The following is a 24,955-nucleotide window of genomic DNA, read 5'->3' on the forward strand; positions in this document are numbered from 1 at the left end:
AGCGCCGTGTGATGTAAACAGCGGGGATTTCTTCCCCGGATGTTTACATTATGCGTGCGAGCTGCGATCGGCGGCTCGCACACTGTTCACGGAGGCAGTCTCCGTGAACTAGCATGGAAAGGCCGCTCGATCGAGCGGCCGTTTCCATGCTATACCACTAACGACCCACCGACGCCTATCGTTAAGTGGTTAAATCATAATGGGATATATAATTATGGTAAAACTCTGTCAATCTTGTTCCCTAGGACAGAATTAACAACAGTTATTACTCTCAGCACACATAATGGACCTTTGAAAGTTAAAGTGACCTTACAATAAAATAATAGAAAAATAAAACAAAGTGTGTTGACCCCCAAAACGCTGTACACCCCATTATCCTGCCAAGGGGGCTGGTGGTCAGCAGGGAAAGTGGGCAGCAGTGTGTGGGGGAGGGGAGCCAGTGTCTTTCCCTCCCGTCACAGAACAGACTCCTCCCAATAAGAGAGAATGTCGTTACAGCGCACACTCCCCCACATAAAGGAGGCGTGGTCATGTGCTATCCAGGTTCCCCTTTCGCCATGCAACTTGCATGACATTTCTTTCTGTTCCAGGCTTGTGTCCGGCAGGATGGCTCCTGCGTGGGAGGAAATGTCTGTGGATATCTGAGGGGACGGCAGCGTGGGAGGACAGTCAGAGAGACTGCGAGGAGCGAGAGTCCAATCTGGTCATACTGCAGAGGAATGACACACAGCTGGAGGTGAGTCTCCTGTCATGTAATAATATAATTATTATCAGGGCCGGATTTCCCATAAGGCATTGTAGGCACATGCCTACAGGCGCTGATGATGGACAGGCGGCTCACTCCCCATTCCCAAGTACTTCCCTCCCTCCTTCCCTATGCAGAGTCCTGATGAGAGTGTAAAGGCGAGGAAAGTAACTCGGCTCTCAGCATTCCACTGACACGATCTTCATTCAGGGGCACCTCTAGCTACTTAATACTGAGGTTCCTCTACCTACCTAATACTTGGGGCACCACTAGCTAATTCATACTGAAGTTTCTCTACCTACATGATAATTGGGGCACCACTAGCTAATTAATACTGAGGTCCCTCTACAAAGACAAACACTTATATCGTGCTTTTCTCCTGGCGGACTCAAAGCGCCAGAGCTGCAGCCACTAGGGCGAGCTCTATAGGCAGTAGCAGTGTTAGGGAGACTTGCCTAAGGTCTCCTACTGAATAGGTGCTGGCTTACTGAACAGGCAGAGCCGAGATTTTAAACCTGGTCTCCCATGTCAGAGGCAGAGCCCTTAACCATTACACCACCCAGCCATCCTCTACCTACCTAATGCTTGGGGCACCTGTAGCTACTTAATATTGAGGGTACCTCTGGCTACCTAATGCTAAGGGGCACCTGTAGCTACCTATGACGGGCAAGGGTAGTAAGGGAGAAGAGACAGCTGGGCCAGTCAGCACACTTGCAGTGCGGTGGGGATTTGTAGATTCCTAGAGAGCAAAGTGTAAGGTGCCAGGACATCTGTGCCTATAGGCTCCTGTGAGGTAAATCCGGGCCTGCATGCATGGAGGGCGGAGTCTAGGGTGTCAGGACATCTGTGCCTATAGGCTCCTGTGAGGTAAATCCGGGCCTGCATGCATGGAGGGCGGAGTCTAGGGTGTCAGGACATCTGTGCCTATAGGCTCCTGTGAGTTAAATCCGGGCCTGCATGCATGGAGGGCGGAGTCTAGGGTGTCAGGACATCTGTGCCTATAGGCTCCTGTGAGGTAAATCCGGGCCTGCATGCATGGAGGGCGGAGTCTAGGGTGCCAGGACATCTGTGCCTATAGGCTCCTGTGAGGTAAATCTGGGCCTGCATGCATGGAGGGCGGAGTCTAGGGTGCCAGGACATCTGTGCCTATAGGCTCCTGTGATGTAAATCCGGGCCTGCATGCATGGAGGGCAGAGTCTAGGGTGCCAGGACATCTGTGCCTATAGGCTCCTGTGATGTAAATCCGGGCCTGCATGCATGGAGGGCGGAGTCTAGGGTGCCAGGACATCTGTGCCTATAGGCTCCTGTGATGTAAATCCGGGCCTGCATGCATGGAGGGCGGAGTCTAGGGTGTCAGGACATCTGTGCCTATAGGCTCCTGTGAGGTAAATCGAGGCCTGCATGCATGAAGGGCGGAGTCTAGTGTGACAGGACATCTGTGCCTATAGGCTCCTGTGATGTAAATCCGGGCCTGCATGCATGGAGGGCGGAGTCTAGGGTGCCAGGACATCTGTGCCTATAGGCTCCTGTGATGTAAATCCGGGCCTGCATGCATGGAGGGCGGAGTCTAGGGTGCCAGGACATCTGTGCCTATAGGCTCCTGTGATGTAAATCCGGGCCTGCATGCATGGAGGGCGGAGTCTAGGGTGTCAGGACATCTGTGCCTGTAGGCTCCTGTGATGTAAATCTGGGCCTGCATGCATGGAGGGCGGAGTCTAGGGTGCCAGGAAATCTGTGCCTATAGGCTCCTGTGATGTAAATCTGGGCCTGCATGCATAGAGGGCGGAGTCTAGGGTGCCAGGACAGCTGTGTCTATAGGCTCCTGTGAGGTAAATCCGGGCCTGCATGCATGGAGGGCAGAGTCTAGGGTGCCAGGACATCTGTGCCTATAGGCTCCTGTGATGTAAATCCGGGCCTGCATGCATGGAGGGCGGAGTCTAGGGTGCCAGGACATCTGTGCCTATAGGCTCCTGTGATGTAAATCCGGGCCTGCATGCATGGAGGGCGGAGTCTAGGGTGCCAGGACATCTGTGCCTATAGGCTCCTGTGATGTAAATCCGGGCCTGCATGCATGGAGGGCGGAGTCTAGGGTGCCAGGACATCTGTGCCTATAGGCTCCTGTGATGTAAATCCGGGCCTGCATGCATGGAGGGCGGAGTCTAGGGTGTCAGGACATCTGTGCCTATAGGCTCCTGTGATGTAAATCCAGGCCTGCATGCATGGAGGGCGGAGTCTAGGGTGCCAGGAAATCTGTGCCTATAGGCTCCTGTGATGTAAATCCGGGCCTGCATGCATAGAGGGCGGAGTCTAGGGTGCCAGGACATCTGTGTCTATAGGCTCCTGTGAGGTAAATCCGGGCCTGCATGCATGGAGGGCAGAGTCTAGGGTGCCAGGACATCTGTGCCTATAGGCTCCTGTGATGTAAATCCGGGCCTGCATGCATGGAGGGCGGAGTCTAGGGTGCCAGGACATCTGTGCCTATAGGCTCCTGTGATGTAAATCCGGGCCTGCATGCATGGAGGGCGGAGTCTAGGGTGCGAGGACATCTGTGCCTATAGGGTCCTGTGATGTAAATCCAGGCCTGCATGCATGGAGGGTGGAGTCTAGGGTGCCAGGACATCTGTGCCTATAGGCTGCTGTGATGTAAATCTGGGCCTGCATGCATGGAGGGCGGAGTATAGGGTGCCAGGACATCTGTGCTTATAGGCTCCTGTGATGTAAATCCGGGCCTGCATGCATGGAGGGCGGAGTCTAGGGTGTCAGGACATCTGTGCCTATAGGCTCCTGTGATGTAAATCCGGGCCTGCATGCATGGAGGGCAGAGTCTAGGGTGCCAGGACATCTGTGCCTATAGGCTCCTGTGATGTAAATCCGGGCCTGCATGCATGGAGGGCGGAGTCTAGGGTGCCAGGACATCTGTGCCTATAGGCTCCTGTGATGTAAATCTGGGCCTGCATGCATGGAGGGCGGAGTCTAGGGTGCCAGGACATCTGTGCCTATAGGCTCCTGTGATGTAAATCCGGGCCTGCATGCATGGAAGGCGGAGTCTAGGGTACCAGGACATCTGTGCCTATAGGCTCCTGTGATGTAAATCCAGGCCTGCATGCATGGAGGGTGGAGTCTAGGGTGCCAGGACATCTGTGCCTATAGGCTCCTGTGATGTAAATCCGGGCCTGCATGCATGGAGGGCGGAGTCTAGGGTGCCAGGACATCTGTGCCTATAGGCTCCTGTGAGGTAAATCCGGGCCTGCATGCATGGAGGGCGGAGTCTAGGGTGCCAGGACATCTGTGCCTATAGGCTCCTGTGATGTAAATCCAGGCCTGCATGCATGGAGGGCGGAGTCTAGGGTGCCAGGACATCTGTGCCTATAGGCTCCTGTGATGTAAATCCGGGCCTGCATGCATGGAGGGCGGAGTCTAGGGTGCCAGGACATCTGTGTCTATAGGCTCCTGTGAGGTAAATCCGGGCCTGCATGCATGGAGGGCGGAGTCTAGGGTGCCAGGACATCTGTGCCTATAGGCTCCTGTGATGTAAATCCGGGCCTGCATGCATGGAGGGCGGAGTCTAGGGTGTCAGGACATCTGTGCCTATAGGCTCCTGTGATGTAAATCCGGGCCTGCATGCATGGAGGGCGGAGTCTAGGGTGTCAGGACATCTGTGCCTATAGGCTCCTGTGATGTAAATCTGGGCCTGCATGCATAGAGGGCGGAGTCTAGGGTGCCAGGACAGCTGTGTCTATAGGCTCCTGTGAGGTAAATCCGGGCCTGCATGCATGGAGGGCAGAGTCTAGGGTGCCAGGACATCTGTGCCTATAGGCTCCTGTGATGTAAATCCGGGCCTGCATGCATGGAGGGCGGAGTCTAGGGTGCCAGGACATCTGTGCCTATAGGCTCCTGTGATGTAAATCCGGGCCTGCATGCATGGAGGGCGGAGTCTAGGGTGCCAGGACATCTGTGCCTATAGGCTCCTGTGATGTAAATCCGGGCCTGCATGCATGGAGGGCGGAGTCTAGGGTGCCAGGACATCTGTGCCTATAGGCTCCTGTGATGTAAATCCGGGCCTGCATGCATGGAGGGCGGAGTCTAGGGTGTCAGGACATCTGTGCCTATAGGCTCCTGTGATGTAAATCCAGGCCTGCATGCATGGAGGGCGGAGTCTAGGGTGCCAGGAAATCTGTGCCTATAGGCTCCTGTGATGTAAATCCGGGCCTGCATGCATAGAGGGCGGAGTCTAGGGTGCCAGGACATCTGTGTCTATAGGCTCCTGTGAGGTAAATCCGGGCCTGCATGCATGGAGGGCAGAGTCTAGGGTGCCAGGACATCTGTTCCTATAGGCTCCTGTGATGTAAATCCGGGCCTGCATGCATGGAGGGCGGAGTCTAGGGTGCCAGGACATCTGTGCCTATAGGCTGCTGTGATGTAAATCTGGGCCTGCATGCATGGAGGGCGGAGTCTAGGGTGCCAGGACATCTGTGCCTATAGGCTCCTGTGATGTAAATCCGGGCCTGCATGCATGGAGGGCGGAGTCTAGGGTGTCAGGACATCTGTGTCTATAGGCTCCTGTGAGGTAAATCTGGGCCTGCATGCATGGAGGGCGGAGTCTAGGGTGCCAGGACATCTGTGCCTATAGGCTCCTGTGATGTAAATCCGGGCCTGCATGCATCATGGAGGGCGGAGTCTAGGGTGCCAGGACATCTGTGCCTATAGGCTCCTGTGATGTAAATCCAGGCCTGCATGCATGGAGGGTGGAGTCTAGGGTGCCAGGACATCTGTGCCTATAGACTCCTGTGATGTAAATCCAGGCCTGCATGCATGGAGGGCGGAGTCTAGGGTTCCAGGACATCTGTGCCTATAGGCTCCTGTGATGTAAATCCGGGCCTGCATGCATGGAGGGCGGAGTCTAGGGTGTCAGGACATCTGTGTCTATAGGCTCCTGTGAGGTAAATCTGGGCCTGCATGCATGGAGGGCGGAGTCTAGGGTGCCAGGACATCTGTGCCTATAGGCTCCTGTGATGTAATTCCGGGCCTGCATGCATGGAGGGCGGAGTCTAGGGTGCCAGGACATCTGTGCCTATAGGCTCCTGTGATGTAAATCCGGGCCTGCATGCATGGAGGGCGGAGTCTAGGGTGCCAGGACATCGGTGCCTATAGGCTCCTGTGATGTAAATCCGGGCCTGCATGCATGGAAGGCGGAGTCTAGGGTACCAGGACATCTGTGCCTATAGGCTCCTGTGATGTAAATCCAGGCCTGCATGCATGGAGGGTGGAGTCTAGGGTGCCAGGACATCTGTGCCTATAGGCTCCTGTGATGTAAATCCGGGCCTGCATGCATGGAGGGCGGAGTCTAGGGTGCCAGGACATCTGTGCCTATAGGCTCCTGTGAGGTAAATCCGGGCCTGCATGCATGGAGGGCGGAGTCTAGGGTGCCAGGACATCTGTGCCTATAGGCTCCTGTGATGTAAATCCAGGCCTGCATGCATGGAGGGCGGAGTCTAGGGTGCCAGGACATCTGTGCCTATAGGCTCCTGTGATGTAAATCCGGGCCTGCATGCATGGAGGGCGGAGTCTAGGGTGCCAGGACATCTGTGTCTATAGGCTCCTGTGAGGTAAATCCGGGCCTGCATGCATGGAGGGCGGAGTCTAGGGTGCCAGGACATCTGTGCCTATAGGCTCCTGTGAGGTAAATCTGGGCCTGCATGCATGGAGGGCGGAGTCTAGGGTGCCAGGACATCTGTGCCTATAGGCTCCTGTGAGGTAAATCTGGGCCTGCATGCATGGAGGGCGGAGTCTAGGGTGCCAGGACATCTGTGCCTATAGGCTCCTGTGATGTAAATCCGGGCCTGCATGCATGGAGGGCGGAGTCTAGGGTGCCAGGACATCTGTGCCTATAGGCTCCTGTGATGTAAATCCGGGCCTGCATGCATGGAGGGCGGAGTCTAGGGTGTCAGGACATCTGTGCCTATAGGCTCCTGTGATGTAAATCCCGGCCTGCATGCATGGAGGGCGGAGTCTAGGGTGCCAGGAAATCTGTGCCTATAGGCTCCTGTGATGTAAATCCGGGCCTGCATGCATAGAGGGCGGAGTCTAGGGTGCCAGGACATCTGTGTCTATAGGCTCCTGTGAGGTAAATCCGGGCCTGCATGCATGGAGGGCAGAGACTAGGGTGCCAGGACATCTGTGCCTATAGGCTCCTGTGATGTAAATCCGGGCCTGCATGCATGGAGGGCGGAGTCTAGGTTGCCAGGACATCTGTGCCTATAGGCTCCTGTGATGTAAATCCGGGCCTGCATGCATGGAGGGCGGAGTCTAGGGTGCCAGGACATCTGTGCCTATAGGCTCCTGTGATGTAAATCCAGGCCTGCATGCATGGAGGGTGGAGTCTAGGGTGCCAGGACATCTGTGCCTATAGGCTCCTGTGATGTAAATCCAGGCCTGCATGCATGGAGTGCGGAGTCTAGGGTGCCAGGACATCTGTGCCTATAGGCTGCTGTGATGTAAATCTGGGCCTGCATGCATGGAGGGTGGAGTCTAGGGTGCCAGGACATCTGTGCCTATAGGCTCCTGTGATGTAAATCCGGGCCTGCATGCATGGAGGGCGGAGTCTAGGGTGTCAGGACATCTGTGTCTATAGGCTCCTGTGAGGTAAATCTGGGCCTGCATGCATGGAGGGCGGAGTCTAGGGTGCCAGGACATCTGTGCCTATAGGCTCCTGTGATGTAAATCCGGGCCTGCATGCATGGAGGGCGGAGTCTAGGGTGCCAGGACATCTGTGCCTATAGGCTCCTGTGATGTAAATCCGGGCCTGCATGCATGGAGGGCGGAGTCTAGGGTGCCAGGACATCTGTGCCTATAGGCTCCTGTGATGCTGTGATGTAAATCCAGGCCTGCATGCATGGAGGGCGGAGTCTAGGGTGCCAGGACATCTGTGCCTATAGGCTCCTGTGATGTAAATCCGGGCCTGCATGCATGGAGGGCGGAGTCTAGGGTGTCAGGACATCTGTGTCTATAGGCTCCTGTGAGGTAAATCTGGGCCTGCATGCATGGAGGGCGGAGTCTAGGGTGCCAGGACATCTGTGCCTATAGGCTCCTGTGATGTAAATCCGGGCCTGCATGCATCATGGAGGGCGGAGTCTAGGGTGCCAGGACATCTGTGCCTATAGGCTCCTGTGATGTAAATCCAGGCCTGCATGCATGGAGGGTGGAGTCTAGGGTGCCAGGACATCTGTGCCTATAGACTCCTGTGATGTAAATCCAGGCCTGCATGCATGGAGGGCGGAGTCTAGGGTTCCAGGACATCTGTGCCTATAGGCTCCTGTGATGTAAATCCGGGCCTGCATGCATGGAGGGCGGAGTCTAGGGTGTCAGGACATCTGTGTCTATAGGCTCCTGTGAGGTAAATCTGGGCCTGCATGCATGGAGGGCGGAGTCTAGGGTGCCAGGACATCTGTGCCTATAGGCTCCTGTGATGTAAATCCGGGCCTGCATGCATGGAGGGCGGAGTCTAGGGTGCCAGGACATCTGTGCCTATAGGCTCCTGTGATGTAAATCCGGGCCTGCATGCATGGAGGGCGGAGTCTAGGGTGCCAGGACATCTGTGCCTATAGGCTCCTGTGATGTAAATCCAGGCCTGCATGCATGGAGGGCGGAGTCTAGGGTGCCAGGACATCTGTGCCTATAGGCTGCTGTGATGTAAATCTGGGCCTGCATGCATGGAGGGCGGAGTCTAGGGTGCCAGGACATCTGTGCCTATAGGCTCCTGTGATGTAAATCCGGGCCTGCATGCATGGAGGGCGGAGTCTAGGGTGTCAGGACATCTGTGTCTATAGGCTCCTGTGAGGTAAATCTGGGCCTGCATGCATGGAGGGCGGAGTCTAGGGTGCCAGGACATCTGTGCCTATAGGCTCCTGTGATGTAAATCCGGGCCTGCATACATCATGGAGGGCGGAGTCTAGGGTGCCAGGACATCTGTGCCTATAGGCTCCTGTGATGTAAATCCAGGCCTGCATGCATGGAGGGTGGAGTCTAGGGTGCCAGGACATCTGTGCCTATAGACTCCTGTGATGTAAATCCAGGCCTGCATGCATGGAGGGCGGAGTCTAGAGTTCCAGGACATCTGTGCCTATAGGCTCCTGTGATGTAAATCCGGGCCTGCATGCATGGAGGGCGGAGTCTAGGGTGCCAGGACATCTGTGTCTATAGGCTTCTGTGAGGTAAATCTGGGCCTGCATGCATGGAGGGTGGAGTCTAGGGTGCCAGGACATCTGTGCCTATAGGCTCCTGTGATGTAAATCTGGGCCTGCATGCATGGAGGGCGGAGTCTAGGGTGCCAGGACATCTGTGCCTATAGGCTCCTGTGAGGTAAATCCGGGCCTGCATGCATTGAGGGCGGAGTCTAGGGTGCCAGGACATCTGTGCCTATAGGCTCCTGTGATGTAAATCCGGGCCTGCATGCATGGAGGGCGGAGTCTAGGGTGCCAGGACATCTGTGCCTATAGGCTCCTGTGATGTAAATCCGGGCCTGCATGCATGGAGGGCGGAGTCTATGGTGCCAGGACATCTGTGTCTATAGGCTCCTGTGAGGTAAATCTGGGCCTGCATGCATGGAGGGTGGAGTCTAGGGTGCCAGGACATCTGTGCCTATAGGCTCCTGTAATGTAAATCCGGGCCTGCATGCATGGAGGGCGGAGTCTCGGGTGCCAGGACATCTGTGCCTATAGGCTCCTGTGAGGTAAATCTGGGCCTGCATGCATGGAGGGTGGAGTCTAGGGTGCCAGGACATCTGTGCCTATAGGCTCCTGTGATGTAAATCCGGGCCTGCATGCATGGAGGGCGGAGTCTAGGGTGCCAGGACATCTGTGCCTATACGCTCCTGTGATGTAAATCCAGGCCTGCATGCATGGAGGGCGGAGTCTAGGGTGCCAGGACATCTGTGCCTATAGGCTGCTGTGATGTAAAGCTGGGCCTGCATGCATGGAGGGCGGAGTCTAGGGTGCCAGGACATCTGTGCCTATAGGCTCCTGTGATGTAAATCCGGGCCTGCATGCATGGAGGGCGGAGTCTAGGGTGCCAGGACATCTGTGCCTATAGGCTCCTGTGATGTAAATACGGGCCTGCATGCATGGAGGGCGGAGTCTAGGGTGCCAGGACATCTGTGCTTATAGGCTCCTGTGATGTAAATCCGGGCCTGATTGTTATTCATAAACTTTAGTTATAAAGCACTAACATATTACAATATGTTACCACACTTCATCCCACTGGTATGTGACTTTTTCTGACACTTTGTATGTGTATCATGTCTGATCCTTCATGATGGAATAAAGCGTCTGCAGCACCGATCGACTTCTCCTCCTTCTCATTCATGTACTAACATATTACAATATGCTGCACAATAGATAGGGGGAGACAATACAGCGTTAGGGTGCTCATACATCACTCCATATTGCGGCCCAGTAGACCATCAGTTTACATCAGAAGTGAATTAGTGCATCAACATGGCCACCTGATTGATCTTTTGATCGATTTCCAGACAAAATGTCTGAAAGATTGGATCACACAAGCATGCATCTCGGTCGCAATTGCTTGATCAGGTGCGTGGTGGTAATGATGTTCCATACCGTGACAAGCAACATACCTAGCCATTTAGTCACTCCTGTGGCACCGCCCCCCGCCCCCCCTCCTGGTGCACCTGCCATGAAAATTTTCATAATGCGGCAATGTTTCACCAGAAAATAATCATAATGTGGTAGCGTTTCTCCAGAGAATAATCAAAATGCGGCAGTGTTTCACCAGAAAATAATATATATATATATATATATATATATATATATATATATATATATATATATATATACACTGTACATACAATATACATATACTGTGTGTATATACAATAACAGCAGCCATGTTGTTTGTAAACATTACACAGAGGCAGGTTTATCTGTATCTTGAGCCATCAGCCTAATCCCCCCTCCTCCTCCCTCCTTCCCCTCTGCCTCTGAAATCTCTGGCTAGTAATACCTCCCCCTCCTCCTGCCCAGACTGAGCTCCCATGAGCCCTTGCTACTGTCTGAAAGTGCCTTGGCTCTCTGAAAACCTGTGGGCGTGGCTTGTTTAGTTTATAGGGAATTAGAGTATTAAATCAAAAACAAAAAAGGATTTGGCTTGAGGAATGCCCTATAAACAATAGGAAAGGAACCCAATTATGCAATGAGTAAAAGTTCATCTCGGATCCACTTTAATGGACAGTGACTGCATGATGTTATTTTAGCCACTAGGTGGCAGCAGAGCAGCAAAGTTCTAGGAAGCTAAAAGCTGCATGAGTTTATTTCAGCCACTAGATGGCAGGAGAACACTGTACGTTAGTACAACTTGCGCTGTCATTTCAGATGGGTTATCCCTCAGAGTAGAGATGATCAGTGAGGATTTCCCAGGTTTGTTACAGATGTGGTGGAAACAGCCTGCAGCTCCTGCAGCTATTGCATTCCAACCTTCATGCCAATTACAATGTATGAATGACGGGGGTGTAACGAGAGGGGTAGCAGTCCCTGCAACCACAGGGGGCCCAGAGCTGGGTGGGGCCCCCACAGCTATTGACATTTCCTACCTCTGATACAGGAGACTATACTTCAGATCAGGTGTTTTGTGGCTACACATGTTATGGGTGTGTTTTATGACCCTTGTGAGATGGCCCCGCCCCCAGGCTGTGAGGGGCACCAAGGGGAGGCGAGAAAAGGGGTGTGACCATTGTGGGGGCGGGGGGGCATCAAAGTGTTTCTCTGGGGGCCCAAGGAATTGTAGTTTAGCCATAGCATCCAATCGTTGGAACCTAATCCCTGTGTCCGTCTTTCTTCCTCCTTTGCAGTGGCATAGCAATAAGGAGTGCGGGGCACCGGGGCCCTTGGCAGGGCCGGATTTGTACTTTCCAGCGCCCTAGGCCGGCTGTCACCAACCGCCCCCCCATTCTGTCCAACTCTGACTAGTTTGAACGCCCCCCCCCCCCCCCCCCCCTCTGTTTTGCTGCTTTGCCCTGTTCACAGAGGCGGGACAAGGTCCTCCAGCACCCAAGGCTGAGACACCAAAGTGCGCCCCTCCATCCCTCCCACCCCAGCATCACACACTGATTGCTGTTAGACTAAGAGGGGCCAGAGGGCCCACAACCACCCCAACACCTTAATATCTAGTTATCTGGCTTGTAGTCACTTCCATGTATCTCCTTTTCTTATTTCTTTCTGCTTCAAACACAATTAGGAATGACAGCTGAATGAATTGTGCACCCCCCTCCTACACTGCGCCCTGAGGTTGGAGCCTCTCCAGCCTGTGCCTTGGCCCGGCCCTGCCCGTTCAACAAAGAAGCAGTGCTTGCTCTGTCCACTCCATGTAATTCTGCGCTCCTGTCTGCATGCACAGCAGGCGATAATGTTCTGGTCTTGCATACTTCAGAAATGATGCTCATGTATGAGCGCTCAGCAGCACTTGTCAAGTACACATACCCATAACACTCCCTCGGCTCCTGTGCACATGCATACAGGAGTGCAAAATCACAAGTAGCCCCAGTGGACAGCGCTGCTTCTTTGTCCTCTGTGCTACTTGCTGCCGTCAGAGCCACAAATAGGGGACAGTGCAGCACAATGCAGAGAAGCCCATCCAAAACAGAAGACAGGTAAGTAGAAGGATCCGACACTACACACACTGGCATATATGTAGTGTAATGCTAGGTACACATGATGCAATTTTCTGACAGATTTACTGTCAGGTCGATTATTTCCATCATGTCTGATCTAATTTCAATTTTTCGATCAATTTGCTGTTCACTTCTATGAAAAAAACATTCAGAAAATTGATTGGAAAGCATATCGGACATGTTGGAAATAGTCGATGTGACAGTAAATCTGTCAGAAAATTGCATTGTGTGTACCCAGCATAAGCTCAGGTGTACTTTACACAGTGACAATTTAGCACTTAAGACAGATCTTAAAATCAGTCAGCAGGAAGTTTTGTAACAGAATAACACTTTTTATTGGCTAACCAAAAGAAAAACAGTGAGAGCCGTCTTCAGACTTGTGTACAAGATGTTAGGCACACAGCTATATATACAGTCAGCAGGAGATCCATTGATTGTTTTGTAAATATAAATAAATGTAACACAGTTGTCATTCTGTTTCAAATCATCCTGCTTTCACTGATGGCTAACACAGTACTTTGCTGGCAAAAAATGCCAGGAAAGAGTTAAACTGTAGGACAAAGAATGTTGTTGTCATTCTCTAGGAGGAAAAAAAAAGCCATAAATTTGACAAGTCTGAGGTCTTTAACAGCACTGACCTACTAGTAATAAACTAACATCAGTCAGGGAGGGGGAGAGCTGCTAATTCCTTCCCGTGAGTGAATGCGTGCTGCATGAAAAAAACTAATCGGAACTCAAGAGTTCTGCTACTTGAGCCCATATATTTTTCTTCTCACAGCAGATTGTTTGTCCCCTGTCATCATACAGGTAACAGCAGATGCTGACTGCCATAACACACACTTTGCACAAGTAAGAGAGATGCAGGGATCTCTGGAATTCAGGCAGACCAGAGCAAAGCAGGAGAGGTGATTTACTTTGACATGTGACCTCTTATCTCTCCAAGTCCTGTGCCCTGCTGATTTTTATCGCCCTAGGCCTTGGCCTCTGTGACCTGTGTGTGTGTGTGTGTGTGTGTGTGTGTGTGTGTGTGTGTGTGTGTACAGTGTGTGTGTGTGTGTGTGTGTGTGTGTGCAGTGTGTGTGCGTGCAGTGTGTGTATGTGTGTGCAGTGTGTGTGTGTGTGTGTGTGAGTGTGTGTGTGTGTGTGTGTGTACAGTGTGTGTGTGTGCAGTGTGTGTATGTGTGTGTGTACAGTGTGTGTGCGTGTTCAGTGTGTGTGTAGTGTGTGTGTGTGTGCAGTGTGTGTGTGCACAGTGTGTGTGTGCAGTGTGTGTGTGTGTGTGTGTATGTGTGTGTGTACAGTGTGCGTGTGTGTGTGTGTGTGTGTACAGTGTGTGCAGTGTTTGTGTGCACAGTGTGTGTGTGTGCACAGTGTGTGTGTGCACAGTGTGTGTGTGCAGTGTGTGTGCAGTGTGTGTGTGCAGTGTGTGTGTACAGTGTGTGTGTGTGTGTGTGTGTGTGTGTGTGTGTGTGTGTGTGTGTGTGTGTGCACAGTGTGTGTGCGTGTGTGTGCACAGTGTGTGTGCACAGTGTGTGTGTGTGTGTGTGTAGTGTGTGTGTGTGTGTGTGTGTGTGTGTGTACAGTGTGTGTGTGTGTGTACAGTGTGTGTGTGTACAGTGTGTGCGTGTGTGTGTGTGTACAGTGTGTGTGTGTGTGTACAGTGTGTGTGTACAGTGTGTGTGTGTGTGTGTGTGTGTGTGTACAGTGTGTGTGTGTGTGTACAGTGTGTGTGTGTACAGTGTGTGTGCAGTGTGTGTGTGTGTGCAGTGTGTGTGTGCGCAGTGTGTGTGTGTGCAGTGTGTGTGTGTACTGTGTGTGTGTGTACAGTGTGTGTGTGTGCAGTGTGTGTACAGTGTGTGTACAGTGTGTGCAGCGTTTGTGTGCACAGTGTGTGTGTGTGCAGCGTGTGTGTGTGCAGTGTGTGTGTGTGTGTGTGTGTGTGTGCAGTGTGTGTGTGCAGTGTGTGTGTGCAGTGTGTGTGTGCAGTGTGTGTGTGCGCAGTGTGTGTGTGCACAGTGTGTGTGTGCACAGTGTGTGTGTGCAGTGTGTCCGACGCTACATCCTGTTTAATGTGTGTGTGTGTGTGTGTGTGTGTGCAGTGTGTGTGTGTGTGTGTGTGTGTGTGTGTGTGTGTGTGTGTGTGTGTGTGTGTGTGTGTGTGTACAGTGTGTACGTGTGTGTGTGTGTGTGTGTGTGTGTGTACAGTGTGTACAGTGTGTACAGTGTGTGTGTGCAGTGTGTGTGTGTACAGTGTGTGTGTGTGTGTGTGTGTGTGTGTGTGTGTGTACAGTGTGTGTGCGTGTTCAGTGTGTGTGTGTGTGCAGTGTGTGTGTGTGTGCAGTGTGTGTGTGCACAGTGTGTGTGTGCAGTGTGTGTGTGTACTGTGTGTGTGTGTGTGTATGTGTGTGTGTACAGTGTGCGTGTGTGTGTGTGTGTACAGTGTGTGCAGTGTTTGTGTGCACAGTGTGTGTGTGCACAGTGTGTGTGTGCACAGTGTGTGTGTGCACAGTGTGTGTGTGTGTAGTGTGTGTGTGTGTGTGTGTGCAGTGTGTGTGTGCAGTGTGCATGGGCATCCGCACATATGGCAAATTCGGGCATCTGCCCGACTCTGGCCGCCCGCTGCCCCGCCCTGGCCGCGTGCCCATGTGGCCAGCAGGAGGGGAGCAGCGCAGAGAAGAGGGAGAGCTATGGGCACAGTGGGGAAGGGCGGACGTCTCCCCCCCTTCCCTCACCTTAGGGGGCTCTCCCTCCCTCGCTCTCCCCTCCAGAACGAAGTGTTGTGCAGCGGCTGGACAGTGGGCGCAACTTACCTCCGTCTCGCTCCAAGCGCCGAAAGTTCTGGTGCCGCTGGTCTGGACCAGACCAGACTAGCAGCAAATCCATCCGACGCCTGAACGAGACGGAGGTAAATTGCGCCCACTGTCCAGCCGCTGCACAAAACTTCGTTCTGGAGGGGAGAGCGAGGGAGGGAGAGCCCCCTAAGGTGAGGGAAGGGGGGGGGACGTCCGCCCTTCCCCACTGTGCCCATAGCTCTCCCTCTTCTCTGCGCTGCTCCCCTCCTGCTAGGGGCACACCTGGCTACTTATTCTGGGGACATATACCCCTCTCCTGCCTACATATACTGGGCACATATACCCCTGGCTACATATACTGGGCACATATACCCCTGGCTACATATACTGGGCACATATACCGCTGGCTACATATACTGGGCACATATACCCCTGGCTACATATACTGGGCACATATACCCCTGCCTACATATACTGGGCACATATACCCCTGGCTACATATACTGGGCACATATACCCTTGGCTACATATACTGGGCACATATACCGCTGGCTACATATACTGGGCACATATACCTCCGGCTTCATATACTGGGCACATATACCCCTGGTTACATATACTGGGCACATATACCGCTGGCTACATATACTGGGCACATATACCCCTGCCTACGTATACTGGGCACATATACCCCTGCCTACATATACTGGGCACATATACCCCTGGCTACATATACTGGGGACATATACCCCTGGTTTCATATACTGGGCACATATACCCCTGGCTACATATACTGGGCACATATACCCCTGACTACATATACTGGGCACATATACCTCTGGCTACATATACTGGGCACATATACCCCTGCCTACATATACTGGGCACATATACCCCTGGCTACCTGTTCTGGGGACATCTCTACCCCTGGCTACCTGTTCTGGGGACATCTATACCACTGGCCACCTATTCTGGGGACACCTATAGACCTGGGGCTACCTATTTTTGGGGAACCACTGCTGTCAGATTGAGTGTATTTTGGGGAACTGCTGTCAGGTGAGAGGTGTATACCATATTAAGGGGGCATTCTGCCTATTTATGTGAAATGCTGTCTATTTATGTGCCTCATGACTGCTGAATTTGTCTTGTTGGGGGCCTCATGGTTACTGAATTTGTCTTGTTGGGGGCCTCATGAGTTGTTGGGGGCCTCAAGATCGCTGAATTTGTCTTGTTGGGGGGCTCATGATTGCTGAATTTGTCTTGTTGGGGGCCTCATGATTGCTGAATTTGTCTTGTTGTGGGCCTCATGATTGCTAAATTGGTCTTGTTGGGGGGCTCATGATTGCTGAATTTGTCTTGTTGGGGGCCTCATGATTGCTGAATTTGTCTTGTTGGGGGTCACATGATTGCTAACTGCGAGACTATGGAAAAAGCTGAATCATCATCATATGAGACAATAGCATTAAACCTACTTTTTCAGCTTTTTAAAACCAAAAATGAAACCGGGAGGTTCTAAAAAAATTGAATACATTTTTCAGGAGTAGGATGGATGAAATTGTTTATCTTTACAGTTTATTTTCAACTTGGATTTTCCATAATGTTCATGTATGAGTTAAAACGTTTGTATTTAGTTTAAATTGCTGTTGGCACTTTGCGATAGTAAAGTGACTTTTGGGTTGCAGTTTGGGCACTCGACCTTCAAAAGGTTCGCCATCACTGTCCTAATCTAATGTCCCACCATTGCTAAGTTCATGTAAACTTGTCTCCACCCGTGACCACACCCACATTCTGGTTCATGACCACACCCATTTTTCGGCACGGAGCGCGTACGTAGCCCCAGATGTTCGGCGCAGCACACCGCCCCACTTCTTCCTTCCCTCCCACTTTTTGCCCCCCCCTGAAAAATTTTCTGCGGACGCCCATGGCAGTGTGTGTGCAGTGTGTGTGTGCAGTGTGTGTGTACAGTGTGTGTGTGTGTGTGTGTGTGTGTGCACAGTGTGTGTGTACGTGTGTGTGTGTGTGTACAGTGTGTGTGTGTGTGTGTGTGTGTACAGTGTGTGTGTGTGTGTGTGTGTGTGTGTGTACAGTGTGTGTGTGTACAGTATGTGCGTGTGTGTGTGTGTACAGTGTGTGTGTGTGTACAGTGTGTGTGTGTGTGTGTGTGTGTGTGTGTGTGTGTGTGTGTGTGTACAGTGTGTGTGTGTACAGTGTGTGTGCAGTGTGTGTGTGTGTGTGTGTGTGCAGTGTGTGTGTGCGCAGTGTGTGTGTGTGCAGTGTGTGTGTGTACTGTGTGTGTGTGTACAGTGTGTGTGTGTGCAGTGTGTGTACAGTGTGTGTACAGTGTGTGCAGCGTTTGTGTGCACAGTGTGTGTGTGTGCAGTGTGTGTGTGTGTGTGTGTGCAGTGTGTGTGTGTGTGTGTGTGTGTGTGTGCAGTGTGTGTGTGCAGTGTGTGTGTGCAGTGTGTGTGTGCAGTGTGTGTGTGCGCAGTGTGTGTGTGCACAGTGTGTGTGTGCACAGTGTGTGTGTGTGTACAGTGTGTGTGTGTGTACAGTGTGTGTGTGTGTGTGTGTGTGTGTGTGTGTGTGTGTGTGTGTGTGTGTGTGTGTGTGTGTGTGTGTGTGTGTGTGCACAGTGTGTGTGTGTGTGTGTGTGTGTGTGTGTGTGGCACATCGGCGGTGAGGGGGGACACCTTGGGCTCTCCCCCCTGCAATTATCAGTGGCCGCAGCAGCGGGCAGGAAGGAACACATACCTCCATGCGTTCCATGCACCGAGGTTCCGATCTCTCAAGTGTCCGACGCTACATCCTGTTTAAACAGAAAGTAGCATGAGGCACTTAGAGATGGACCTCTGTGGTGGAAGGAGGTAGGGGCTCGATTCACAAAGCGGTGCTAACCCAGTTAGAGACTTTAGGCGTGATAACCATTTTTATCATGCCTAAACTCAGTTTAGGCATGATAAGTTTAGGCATGATAAGTTTAGGCATGCTAAGTTTAGATAAGTTTAGATCGCATGCAAAGTCCCGCACACAAAGCAGCACCATTAAACTCTATGCAAAGTGCACCAGACTTTGCTAGCGCAAAACTTTTGATCAGCTGTGCACTGCGGTGCTAGCTCAGTTGGTACTTAAACTTATCACGCCTAAAAACTTATCACACCTAAACTTATCACGCCTAAACTTATCATGCCCAAACAGAGTTTAGGCGTGATAAGGGGCTTTTCACCAGCGTGCTAACTGTTAGCACCACTTTGTGAATCAAGCCCTAAGTGTTGCTGCTGCCGCTGCTGCCACTGATAATTGCTGGAGGGGAGCGCGCTGAGGGGAGAGCCCGAGGTGAGGGAGGAGGAGACTGTCCCCCTCCCCGCCGATGTGCGACCACGCTTTCCACTCATGCTGCGACCCCTCCTGCCCCCAAAATGGCCCTGAGCGGGCCTCGGGGGGAGGTGATTTTCTTTTTTTTTTTGCAGGGTGGCCCGGTGATTTCCAGTTACGCTCCTGATATTGTGTTTGGGGTGCTTTATTTAAGAATGTTGTTAACACTGTAATTATCCTTAGGACTCCCTGGCCGGTGAAGGAGGAGGATTCTGGGTGGGGAAGGAGCTGACATGGAGGTGGCCGGAGCAATGGAAATGGCCCAATGGATATGAATTTTTGTGAGTGTGGGACTCAAATGTTTTTCCAAACTGAGAACCTAACAGGACTTGTCTCCCCCCCCCTCCCCCCCCCCCCCAACACACAATCATTATCTCATCTCTCTCGTCCCCATCTACCTCCCCATAGCTCTCTTTTCTCTCCTCTGCCACCCCATCTTGTTTCTTGTCTCTCTTATTTCTCCCCCTCCCATACACACATCAGTAACATAATGTGCAGTGATTGTCACTGTGGATTCCTCCTCTCAGGCTGTGGCATGCTGTGACATAGTGTGCAGTGATTGTCACTGTGGATTCCTCCTCTCAGTCTGTGACATGCTGTGACATAGTGTGCAGTGATTGTCACTGTGGATTCCTCCTCTCAGTCTGTGGCATGCTGTGATGTAGTGTGCAGTGATTGTCACTGTGGATTCCCCCTCTCAGTCTGTGGCATGCTGTGACATAGTGTGCAGTGATTGTCACTGTGCATTCCTCCTCTCAGTCTGTGGCATGCTGTGACATAGTGTGCAGTGATTGTCACTGTGCATTCCTCCTCTCAGTCTGTGGCATGCTGTGATGTAGTGTGCAGTGATTGTCACTGTGGATTCCTCCTCTCGGTCTGTGGCATGCTGTGACATAGTGTGCAGTGATTGTCACTGTGGATTCCTCCTCTCAGGCTGTGGCATGCTGTGACATAGTGTGCAGTGATTGTCACTGTGGATTCCTCCTCTCAGGCTGTGGCATGCTGTGATGTAGTGTGCAGTGATTGTCACTGTGGATTCCTCCTCTCAGTCTGTGGCATGCTGTGACATAGTGTGCAGTGATTGTCACTGTGGATTCCTCCTCTCAGTCTATGGTATGCTGTGATGTAGTGTGCAGTGATTGTCACTGTGGATTCCTCCTCTCAGTCTGTGGCATGCTGTGACATAGTGTGCAGTGATTGTCACTGTGGATTCCTCCTCTCAGTCTATGGTATGCTGTGATGTAGTGTGCAGTGATTGTCATTGTGGATTCCTCCTCACAGTCTGTGGCATGCATGACATACTGTGCAGCAATTGTCACTGTGGATTCCTCCTCTCAGTCTGTGGCATGCTGTGACACAGTGTGCAGTGATTGTCACTGTGGATTCCTCCTCACAGTCTGTGGCATGCTGTGGCATACTGTGCAGCAATTGTCACTGTGGATTCCCCCTCTCAGTCTGTGGCATGCTGTGACATAGTGTGCAGTTATTGTCTCTGTGGATTCCGCCTCTCGGTCTGTGACATGCTTTGACATAGTGTGCAGTGATTGTCACTGTGGATTCCTCCTCTCAGGCTGTGGCATGCTGTGACATAGTGTGCAGCGATTGTCATTGTGGATTCCTCCTCTCAGTCTGTGGCATGCTGTGACATAGTGTGCAGTGATTGTCACTGTGGTTTCCTCCTCTCAGTCTGTGGCATGCTGTGATTTAGTGTGCAGCTATTGTCACTGTGAATTCCTCCTCTCAGGCTGTGGCATGTTGTGACATAGTGTGCAGTAATTGTCATTGGGGATTCCTCCTCTCAATCTGTGGCATGCTGTGATGTAGTGTGCAGTGATTGTCACTGTGGATTCCTCCTCACAGTCTGTGGCATGCTGTGGCATACTGTGCAGCAATTGTCACTGTGGATTCCCCCTCTCAGTCTGTGGCATGCTGTGACATAGTGTGCAGTTATTGTCTCTGTGGATTCCGCCTCTCAGGCTGTGGCATGCTGTGATGTAGTGTGCAGTGATTGTCACTGTGGATTCCTCCTCTCAGTCTGTGGCATGCTGTGATGTAGTGTGCAGTGATTATCACTGAGGATTCCTCCTCTCAGTCTCTAGCATGCTGTGACATAGTGTGCAGCGATTGTCACTGAGGATTCCTCCTCTCTGTCTGTGGAGTTTTATACATACATATGCAGAGAGGGAGATACTGGTTGCTCAGTAGTTAAAAACAGCTGTTATTTCCCACAATGCAATGAGTTTCACAGACAGGAATCTGTCATGGCCACGGTGAAGATGTCACACTGTAGGAGGGGTTTCACCACAAGGGGCTTTATTCACAAAACGGTGCGAACTGTTAGCACGGCTTTTTCGCGCGTTTTAGCGCATTTTTGTGTGAAAAACCGGGTTTCGCGTGAAAAACGGTTATCACGTGCAAAAATTAGCGTTTGTGCGTTAACGCGAATGTATCGAGCATTAACGTTCAATTTATTTACACACAAAAAATTTGCGTTAATGCGCGAACGCAAATTTTTGCACGCGTTAACCATTATCACGAGAAATTTCACTTGAAGCACTTTTCACAGCGTACTAACAGTTAGCACCGTTTTGTGAATGAAGCCCTGTATCAGCCATACAGACACCCCCCTCTCTGATGATGTATTAGAGAATAGGTAAGGATTTCTCATTGGGAGGGGGTATCAGCTACTGATTGGGATGAAGATGAATCCTAGTTCCTCGCTCTCACACATCATGTGATATCCTCTCTACAGACAGAGCAATCATTGCTGGATGATCGGTGGTGGGGGATTACAGGCAGAAGACTGCAGGAAGAACAACAGATGGATCTGTGAGAGGAACCTCGTAGTCACAGCCTATAAGGGTTCTGCATACAACAGTCTGGAGTTCTCTTTGTGGAACACTCAGTTTTATTGTTACAGATCCGGCTGAGAAAGTTAAAAGTGAAACTTTGCAAAGTGACAAAATCCTCCTCTTCCTCTTCTTCACTTTTCCTGAGTTTTGTATGTGGAGAGTAAATACAATGAATCCAGATCTATGTATTACAATGATTCCAACCAACGTTATTGCAGTCTTCTGTGTGTCTGCAGTGAAGAGAGTCATAACAGATAACCATTAAAGGACACCCAAAGCAAAAATAAACGAATGGAATAAACACTTGTATCTATCTTCCTTCTCATAAAAATGACTTTTTAAGATATTCCACAGTTTAATTTTATGTATAAATTTACTTTTTAAGTTTTAACTGTTTTATTGCTTTTGCTCAATGACACATTCATTGAAGTATGGCAGAGCTAAAATCTATGAACTATTTACTTTTTATCTGTTTCCTGCTCTCAGAAGCCATTTTCTGCTAGGAAAGTGTTTTATAGTTGGAATTTCTTATCAGTGAGGGTCACACTGTAGTCACTTCCTGTCTGAGTCAGGACTGAGACAGCCACTTACATACCTGATATTTAACTCTTTCAGACAGAGAAAGAAAAAAAGGAACACAGCATAGTTATTTGTGTGCTTGGCACTGTACATACCCATTTCTATCTCATCATGTCACACGTCACTTCGGGTATCCTTTAAGTGAGGCAAATGGGTACTGAGCACCTGAACAGACAGTGGTAACTGGATATGGATGTATGAAATGGAAATTTTGGGTATGGTATTCACCAGCGGCACGGGGGGGAGGGGGGTGGGGCTACAGTGATCGGGGCCCTGGGGCAATTTCCTCCCTTGCCCCAATGCAAGCGCCGGCCCTGAGTCTAACAGGTATATATAAAAAGTAAAATTGTTCATGCACTGCTAAACGTCAGGTGTGTGAACATCAGTAAAACATGGATTCCATAATCATGTTAATGTAATGACACATTTCGTAGCTATACAGCATGAAGATAGAGATAATATCATAGTATCTACAAACCAAGAAATATACATATATCAGTCACACAAAGGCTTATTACACAGGGGCCCTAGATCTAATATAACATAACAGTAAAAAAGCACCAATCGATAATTACCATACACACACGGCACTATAGTATCCTTCCGGATGTTTGGAGTACCCAAAAAAGATGTGATCCTAGAAAAACATATGTTTATACAGATAAATGTCATAAAGACCCAGGGCATAAGTAGTCCACATATCAAAAAACAGGCACGGTAAATTGTGATAACAGAGTGATAACCAAAGATCAGCAGTGACAGAAAGCTCTGCCTCCGAAGGTTGAGGAATCTGGATGCAAGTGAATGTTTCTACATATCCTGTATATCCTGTACATCATTCAGCATTACTGGTGTCTTCACAGATAGGAAAGCTACCTAATTCCCCTCCATACCACCCATGTTTCCTAAAAACATTTTACATTTTTTGTAAGACCTTAACCACTTCACCACTGAGGGGTTTTACCCCCTGACCACCAGAGCAATTTTCACCTTTCAGCGCTCCTTCCATTCATTCGCCTATAACTTTATCATTACTTATCACAATGAAATGAACTATATCTTGTCTTTTTTTGCCACCAATTAGATACCTATATAACCATCTAGCATTGTACATTGTTACACTCGGGAAAAGTTGGACGATTAAAGAGAGAGAATATTCAAAAACTAATACTATAGAATTCTTTCTGTATCTCAAGATCTAATATTTACAGTATATTTTCATTCCAGTTTGCAGCCAGCTATGAGGTCACAAACTTCAGCAAGCTCACCTTGGGATTATTGGTAACCATGGTAACAGTAGTCTGTTAAGAGCACAGACTGCCTGGAAACTGACATGCATAGTAGTCATGATGAGCCATGGTTACACATTTTCAGCACCTGCACTAATCTGTTGTCGGGGAATCAAACTGCTACACTCCATCTGCCAGTGTCTGTTAGGAACACCATGGGATGGAAGTGTTCCATATACACATAAAACAAAGTAAGCAAGGTGAAATATTGGTTGCTGTAAGTCCTTGCGCTGTATAGGGTGAGGCTGGATGGAGGGACTGCTGTTTTCTCATCTATACAGAGTAAGCATCAATTCTCTCACCAGAGATGACACAGAGCACAGGAAGGGGAAGTGACAGGAGCAGCTGAAGTGTCACATACAGTGATACACTATTTACAGATGATCCCTCTGAGCCCGGCCTGAGATCTGCAGCACATAGCAGAGCATGTCTTAAGGTCCATACCCACAGCGCAATATATGTGTACCCAACATTGGGCAACATTGTTTAACAAAAGCATGTTAAACAATGTTGCCCCCCACAGCAATTGTGCATCGTTATGCAATGGACACAGCGGATTGGATCTTTAAGATCCCCAACGACAACTACCGCGATCGCTTACTTCCCGTTCATGCCCATCCTGTAAAGTCATGCGACGTCATGAGCAGGAACAGGCATCGCTTGACGACCGTCCTCTAGGTGACATCGCTGGACCCGTCGGGTGGTGAGTACGTAGCTTTACACATTTTAAGAGGTGTGAGCTGTCTTACTCCTTTGGTTGGCACATAGATATCTGCAGTCAGTGCGCTGCATGGTATATATAAAGTCCAGTATACGGTACATAAAGTGTAAAGTCCATAGTGGTTTAGCTTGCATTTAAAGTAAATCTGTAAGAAAAAAACTGCCCCTAAGGGGTACTTACCTTGGAAGGGTGAAGCCTTTCTGTCCTTTCTTCAGCCTCAGGTAGCTATGGGTATCAGGATGCTATAGGTGCTCCCGGGTGACAGTGTGGGTGGGCTCTATAAGTGTGGTGGGCGGGGAGGAGAGCGGGAGCGTCGGAAGATGCTGAGAGACATGAAGCTCTAGCTTTACTATCTAATAGCTTGAGCTTAAGCATCTTTCAATTTGGCATGTGACTTTTCCGAGGATACTGGCATGGGAACATTTTTTAAAGGTACCGGATCGGTAAGTATTTATGGTTAATTAAGAAGAATAAAATACTTTTTCTATGGTTGTGTTTTTATTTCATTTTTAACCCTTTGTGGAAATGGGTAAAGGGTACTTTGTACCCCTATACTCATTTCTCCTGGGAGGGGGAAGGCATCTGAGGTCCCCTTCCTAAAGGGTACTCCCAGATGCCACCATGAACCACCCCAGAGCGTCGTCAGCCCCCACTTCCTCCTGGGGCACCAGAGGTGAGGAAGAGCACCTTGTCCATGGATTGGACAAGGGCTCTGGGGGAGGGGGGGAGAGGAGGTTTGGCCACCCCTTCCTCCCGGAGTCCACCCCATACCATGAACCTTGCGGGCTGGCATAGCTTAGGGTGTGAAGACACAAGTGGCCAGGGCTCCGCATTCTGGCTATCCCAGCCTGCATGAGGTACAAGGGGTTAAAGAGGCTCGAGAGGAGGGACCCCAAATCTTTAATCATTTTTTTATATTTCCCAC

General features: G+C 50.6%; 1 protein-coding gene across 1 annotated transcript in view; it reads left to right on the forward strand.

Annotated features, from left to right (window-relative positions):
• The window catches only part of LOC137544546 (B-cell differentiation antigen CD72-like), a 173,033-nt gene extending 151,291 nt beyond the window's left edge, over positions 1-21,742 (forward strand). The window contains exons 5-7 of the mRNA XM_068265648.1: positions 591-736; positions 18,773-18,870; positions 21,342-21,742. Coding sequence (XP_068121749.1) covers positions 591-736; positions 18,773-18,870; positions 21,342-21,519 — 422 coding nt within the window. The 3' untranslated portion in view covers positions 21,520-21,742. The remainder of the gene's footprint in view (positions 1-590; positions 737-18,772; positions 18,871-21,341) is intronic.
• The last annotated feature ends 3,213 nt before the right edge of the window (positions 21,743-24,955 follow it).

The sequence above is a fragment of the Hyperolius riggenbachi genome, chromosome 1, assembly GCF_040937935.1.
Source record: "Hyperolius riggenbachi isolate aHypRig1 chromosome 1, aHypRig1.pri, whole genome shotgun sequence".
In the NCBI taxonomy this organism is placed as follows: Eukaryota; Metazoa; Chordata; class Amphibia; order Anura; family Hyperoliidae; genus Hyperolius; species Hyperolius riggenbachi.